Consider the following 6,964-nt stretch of genomic DNA (forward strand, 5'->3'; position numbering starts at 1 on the left):
GCCTCTAACTCAAATTGGTTGCTTCAAGGTGGGGGCTTTGATTGGGGTTGGGGGGGGGCATCACACCTCTATCATTAGCTATGGACAGACGCGAAGTGCAGACACTCACAATGACTTGAAAATAAGATGCACTGACATGTAGCGATGTACGGAAGGATACTATTTTGTCAGGTTCTGAAATGAGCAAATATACTTGTACGCATTACTTCTGCCCACATTTAACACTAGTAAAACGTTGATACATGACAAGAAATCCATTGATTCAGTCTCATCTCATCTCATTCATCACAAGTTGGCCTTTCTCATTAAACAGGTAGTACTCGAGCATCTTGCCTGACCCCATGAATACTAGAAGGTCACATTCAGATGCATATCACCAATATTAACTCTTTTCCAGAGAGTAAAGCCAGGCATATATAATACCTTCTCAATTGTAATGTGTCAAAACCAGTTCTCATGCACTGTTCAGTGCTAAGTGCAACTAAAAGACAAGCTTCAATGAAGCTCCATCTTCAAAGTAATCATGATCTTAAGCATACAGATCAATGCCCCAAAATTTTGCTGGCTGATTGGTACGATACTTTTTGTCTACACTTTTGATGACATTCATGTCCTCTTCTGACAATTGGAAGTCAAAAACACTCAAATTTTCTTGCAATCTTTCCAGCTTACTAGACTTTGGAATGACCACCATATTACGTTGGATGCCCCATCGAATAGCAATCTGTGCAGGAGTCTTGCCATGCTTCTTTGCCAACGTCTATATTACAAACAGAGAAAATAGTTGCCCATTCAAAAAACAAATTTCACAGAAAGCAAGAAACTTTATATGAACTAGCTTGAGTATAAAAAAGTACCTGGATTACAGGTTCATCAAGAGCAGAAACAGACCCAAACCACTCCGTGTTGGCTACACCCCCACCCAAAGGGGTATGCGCTGTAACCACAATGTCATGTTTCTGACAGAACTTTACGAGTGAATCCCTCTGAAAGTAAGGATGTGTCTCAATTTGGTTCACGGCTGGCTTGATTTTAGAGTAAGCCAGGCAGTCTCTAGTTAAGAAGATGTCATAATTGCTGAGAGCAAGCCAGGTTGTTAAAAAATTCATGAATTCCATGTCTCTTGACAACTGAACCAAGAATAAAAACAGCACGCTCCTGCACAACTAAAGTACAGGAGATTAGAGTAAGCAATGATACAATACCTGATGCCTATGCTGTGCACAAACCCTGCAGAGACAAGAGCTTCCATTGCATGCCATGTGGTTTGAAGGGAGATTGTGGCATCTATGTCCAACACTCCATCAGGACCCAAAGCACTACTTGTTGTTCCCACACCTGCAAAAATGGAACTTCAAGTAACAAAGATGCTGAGTGGCATCTGACAGCATAAGCAATCAGTATATAGCTGAATTTTCAGTTGCACCTGTATGCCTAGTGGCAATGGGAAAATGGATCAAGTAAAGGTCCAAATACTCTAGCTGAAGGTTTTTCAAACTGTCCTGGCATGCCTCATGAACATGCCCATGGTCTGAATTCCACAGCTGAGAGTTCAAAAAAGAATAAAAATTCAAGCAATTTTCATTAGATTGAAGCCCTTTATTCTAAATGCTGAGACAAGATTAACATGTATCACATAATACCGTCCCACATGTATGACATAGTGGCACAGGAATCCGACAATATTTTTCACCTTGGTTGTGATAAAAAGCTCATCTCGCCTCACCAGACCTTGCTGCATGGCTTCCGCAAGAGCCTCACCCACTTCTTTTTCATTCTTGTAGTCAGCTGCAAAAGTTTTCCCAAAACATGAAAACTGTTTGATAACCAATAAACAAGAGCTATGGTCAAATCACCCAGGTATCTAGAACAACCTTATGGTGAAACATAAAAAACTGCAAGCTTATGCTAGTCTATGCATCCCCCAATTCTATCTGGCCTAGCATAGTCAAGGATAAGCTATTAAAATTTCTCAGATCTGTTTTGACAACACAGCAAGCTGATGGATTGACTTTAACATTCACAAAGAGGATGAAAACACACGACAAAAATAAGTTTGAAGGATGGTACAGAAATTCTTTAATTTACATTAACATGATAGTCTTTAAGGTGATAGAGCAGACAAACAATATCCATCAAAGGAGGGAAAAACTTCCATATATTTTTGGAGCTTAGCAAGCTGCTGAGAGAAAATAATATAATCACTAAACACGTGTAAACAAGGGATCAATGCCCCAGCTAGGAGAGCAACTGGACTTGACAGGAGATCTTTCTGGATATGGAACTGATGCATGTGCCACATAGGCACTGCATGCAGCCCAAATACATGGGGTGTGGAGTTCACAAGGGACTGCCACATGGCTGCCCTTCATTGGGCTGCCTATGGCCTACCCTGGGCAGTTGCCTGGACTGCCATATGGGCAGATGTATGCCCCACCAAAGGGGATGTAAGGCTTTCTCCCGCTCCATCATCTATATAAACGGGCCTTTAGGCTCTCCTCTCTCACATCCACTCAAACCTAAAGCATACAGGCAGAAGTGTTCTCTGGAACAAGTGGAGTGCTCCATTTTACACCTACTGTGGCCATAGGTAGTGCACCACCTTGGCTGCCTATGTGGAGCACATTTTGTATTTGGCTGGTCGACACATTGTGGAGCACAGTAACACATTTTAGCTTGCAAATCCTGACGCCAGATCTGAGTGTCTCTGACCTATACTTCACATGTACATGTGAGTTTTGAGAGTGGTGAGGATCCTTCGGGCAAACATGTTCTGCTGCAGGGGTGGTAGAGGTTTGCTCCATAAGCAAGGACCTATTGTACGACAATGACTAGGATTCAAACGGCCAAAGATCCCATGTTCAAGAAAATTCACGCTAATCTAAGGACTCTACATCTAACTAAAGCACCCCTGGCAACTCTAGTACTAACACCAATACCTTAGCTGAAAAAGGAACTGGAGTAGTCTATGGCCTCCAAGGGCAGCCAAACGACTGCAAAGGCACGTGTAGGGCCTGCACCGTAGATCCCACATGGACCTTAGTTGGCCAAGCAGTAAAATCAGCTAACTGCAGATCTAGTCAACCAGGCTGCAGCCAGTTCTGCCTAAAATCTGTCTTAAAGTTGGCTTACAGTAGGAGGGGGTCGAGAGCTCATTCCCTCCAATTGGAGAATCGTCCCATTGCAACAGCACACCAGCCCATATGCAGCAGTTAGCAAGCAAAACAGCTGGTAAGCAGGAATCTTGGGTTCATTTCCTAAGCTATTGGTGACTCTGAATAGTTGCTCAACATTGAGCAAGGATTCAAGATGTTCTTGGCCCACATGGCCCATTGGCAACCATTGTTGGACTCAACAGTTGTACTGGTTTCATCCAGTTGGTATTAAGCCCAGAGCACCACTTCAGTGAAGCAATAAGGAAGGGCATATCGAGGCATGTTGTCATCTGTTTCTGTTCAATGCTATCTGTTTTAGTCATGCAAGCACAGGTGCATGTTTACCACTACCAATGAAATGGACATGCGTGAGGGGGGGTAGGGCCCAGATTTGAAGAAGGGTACAAGTTAGGAGAAAGGGACAAGTCCGAGAGGCGTGGAGAGAGATCATGACGTCAATGATGATGATCTCGTCTGTGGGAGGCCCGATATGACCTATGGGAACAATACGTAGCATTTCAAAGATGTTACCGAGACCCAACCTACTCGATGCTGCTAGTGATGTGTGCTCAAGGAGCTTTCGTCTAATCTCCATGCCTAGGGAGATGTATGTGCCCACAGCATTTGTATTTGTCTGCCCCAGAAAATGAAAGATGGTATTGTGTCCATCGACCGCACAAGCCCGTATGCTCCACATTCCAAAAGGCTCCATTGCTGGATTAAATCCGACCTTACCATCCTAGCTTACCATGATTGAAGTCGAAAAGTGAATAATCTGAATGTATATCCATCGTGTTAAAAAAAACTTAGAACGAGAGCGTCCTTAGAAAGCCATAAATGGTAGATTGTAAACTCTGAGTCCGTAAACTTACAGGACTCAGTTCAAAATTACGCAAGCCGGGATGCAAAGCATGAATCGGTCAACGATCAGAGGACAGATTCAGCATGAACAAGGAGATCGACCTGCAGAGACTGACAAGCGATGCAATGGCTTTTAGAAGGACAAGAAAAGGAGGAGACAGAAAGTACCAGCGCAGTCAAAGTGGCGGTAGCCAAGGCGGATGGCCTCTAGAATGAGGCTATGGAGAAGCTCGGGCTCAGCACGCCAGACTCCGAGGCCAAGCAGGGGCATGGAGTGGCCGCTGCTGAGGACGATGGACGAATCCGCCATACTGAAACAGCTGAGATGGAGCAAGAGCTACTGCGAAGCTGAAACTCCCAACCGGGATCGTGAGATGCGGGAATGTCCACCTTTATTGCACGCCCATAGAGCAATATAAAATTGCCTTTCTCACCGGTCTACGACGGATGAGAGACCCGCTCAACTGTGTCTCAAACTCTGTATTACTCTGGAGCATAGGTTGCCGTTAATTTCATAGAATAAAATTTAAGGTTTTTGGCCTGCCCCCAATGGGTAGGCCTTAAAGTATACGTTTTGGGTGGCAATGAGAAAAATAAGAAATTTTATTTTTTGATTAATCGTATTATTTTCATTATTTCCTAATGGCTACCGTGGTTGCTGTATGCATGGCGATCTGTGGATGGCATCGGGTCTGTGCATGGTGGTCTTTCCGGTGAATCGGTTGCTAGAGGTGGCTGTATGCATGCTGATCTCAGCAATACTCGCATTGCGGCGTGTGTGGAGGTCTGTGCGGGCTATGTGCATGTGGTTGTGTGCATGATGATCTCAGGGATCCTCGCATGGCGGCTTGTATGGAGGTTTGTGCGGGCTATGTGCAGGTGTTTGGGGTGAATCTTATGTTGCTATGTGGATGGAGACCTGTGGGATACTCGCATGGCAAGCTCTGTGGAGGGCGTATGGATTTTTGGAGGGGTGTGTGCGCTTGGTGGCGTCCGTGGAGTTCCGCCGATATGTATCTACTTAAGTGTAGGTTCTTTCTTCCCCGCTGTGATTGCAATCTGCTCTTATTTGGTTGTTAGTTTGCCTCTTCTCTATTTTGCTTCAACGTTTCTGTCCAAGATGGAAGGCAGCAACAAAGTTGATCTCTCTGTGTACTCGATGGAGACAGAAAGTTTGACCTTTGTTAGAGGTCTTTCATTATTCACTTCACTTCGTTGGTATTGACTTTGCTTTAAATCATTCAATTTGCTTTCATTCGTTGAGCTTGGTTCGCTTCATTCGTATTGACTTTCCCTAATCACTTACTTGCGTTGTCTGTTGAAGACATGGAGAGGAAGTTTGGTAACGACGTCGATGAGAAAAGATGTGACACTAAATCTGATTCTACTGGTCTGCTTTGATACTAGAAAACTCGATTTTTTGGCCTGCCAATTCTTCTGTGTCCTAATGTTCACGCATAAGAGTACCTATGCCCTTCCAAAAGTGACAGAAGTCACAACGCTACACAGGTTTTCGTTTTCTATCAAAGATGCTTCTTGAAGAACTAGACTACATGTCCTTCAGATTTTTGTGGAACTAAAATCCATAGCTGATTTTTGCGGAGTTGAATCCATAATCTTGCTTGACGCAGACTCGCGACTCTATTACTTACATAGCGTCACGCAACAGTTCCTCTCTCTCATGATGATTTGTCATTGTATGTGAGGCAATTTTAGAGTTTCTTTCTTAAGTCTTCCCTGCTTCATATTCACTTCATAATCCCATTCCATTGGGGGCTTGCCCAAATTGGCATATGTATCTGTAGAATAAGATCTCAGTGTGCACATTTGGCACTCAATCCATGGAGAAATTTTCAATGAGCAAGACTCGCTCGGGATTTGAGAGTAAGTGGACCATAAAAGGATCGTTTATGCTTCTTTGGAAACAAAACAACGTGGAGTTTGAACGCAGTCTCCGAGTATGGATGTAGCTTTGGCGAATGAATCTCCCTTTGCCCATAATCTAATGTCTTGACTTATTGTTGCAATCCTCAAAAATTTCGCCCCTAGATCTCTATCGTAACATCAGATCGTAATTATCTCCTCACACACCCAAAAGTTCTCTTCTCTATTAATCATCACCTTTTGGGTAGATGATTATTTGACAATCTACCAATAATAGAAATGTGATCCCTCTACAGTCTACTGCTTTTGAAACCTTACGGTAGTTTTTTTTCTTAGAGAAAGAGTCAACAATTCCTTGACAAAGCATTCTACCTTTTCTTTGTCTCATCAAGTGGTTGTTCCACCTCACTGGAACGTGTCTCGACTCTCTGTCTATGCTCTCCATTCCTCTGGTCCTCGATTGGTTTTGGGCATTGCATTACTGCAGTTGCTTCCTTCAAAAGGAAGTTACAATAGGTGTAATGATTCATCCCAACTCTTTGAGTGCTACTAGATTTCTTTCTTAAAGAAAATAATTGTGCCCTAAGGTTAGAAAACATTTTGCGAAAGCTCTCCTTCAAATATTTGCATGAGAGCCTTGCAAATTGTGAGATGCTTGGAGCTCAGGAAATGAAGATGAGTATGAAGAGTGATACGTGCTGCAGAGCTGAAGAAGCTAAAGCACATACAAAACATCTCCCTAGTGACCTAGTTTTCTCAAGCAAATCTATCCCAAGTCCTCCTCCTCCTGCTCCTCCTCTCATTGTCCAATTGTCCTTTACTCTCCACCCGTTACATTTCACTGCTCATGCTTTTCACACATTGTGTTGAATCATGCTCATCCAATGTTCAGTCCACATCGGACTCCTTCTTGAGATATAATGTGGTGCTATTGTTTATCTGTGTGTGCTGCTCTTGTGCTGTAATGTAGGAGTATTGGATGTTCTAGTAGCTAAATTTCCAGACTATTATGAATTGCCACGTGGATTTGAGTTGCTTTCAAAGCTAGACATGGTAATGGTATT

At 43.3% G+C, this 6,964-nt stretch overlaps 1 protein-coding gene across 1 annotated transcript; it reads right to left on the reverse strand.

Annotated features, from left to right (window-relative positions):
- Nucleotides 1-211: 211 nt before the first annotated feature.
- LOC147893332 (NADP-dependent D-sorbitol-6-phosphate dehydrogenase-like) lies at nucleotides 212-4,555 on the reverse strand. Its single transcript, XM_087385845.1, has 6 exons — nucleotides 4,185-4,555; nucleotides 1,694-1,788; nucleotides 1,427-1,544; nucleotides 1,206-1,338; nucleotides 858-1,077; nucleotides 212-760 (listed from the first exon to the last, which is right to left on the reverse strand). The coding sequence occupies exons 1-6, from the start codon at nucleotides 4,324-4,326 to the stop codon at nucleotides 530-532; spliced, it is 939 nt and encodes a 312-aa protein (XP_087241971.1). The 5' UTR covers nucleotides 4,327-4,555; the 3' UTR covers nucleotides 212-529.
- Between the last annotated feature and the right edge of the window lie 2,409 nt (nucleotides 4,556-6,964).

This window comes from Dipteris shenzhenensis, chromosome 15, assembly GCF_047967505.1.
Source record: "Dipteris shenzhenensis isolate YYH24624 ecotype China chromosome 15, Dip_SZ_1.0, whole genome shotgun sequence".
NCBI lineage: Eukaryota > Viridiplantae > Streptophyta > Polypodiopsida > Gleicheniales > Dipteridaceae > Dipteris > Dipteris shenzhenensis.

Coding starts and splice junctions, on each gene's coding strand:
- LOC147893332 (XM_087385845.1), bottom strand. CDS start 4,326: ATGGCGGATTCGTCCATCGTCCTCAGCAGCGGCCACTCCATGCCCCTG. Junction 1,789..4,184: donor CCGCCACTTTGACTGCGCTG/GTACTTTCTGTC, acceptor AAACTTTTGCAG/CTGACTACAAGAATGAAAAA. Junction 1,339..1,426: donor CATTGCCACTAGGCATACAG/GTGCAACTGAAA, acceptor CCATTTTTGCAG/GTGTGGGAACAACAAGTAGT.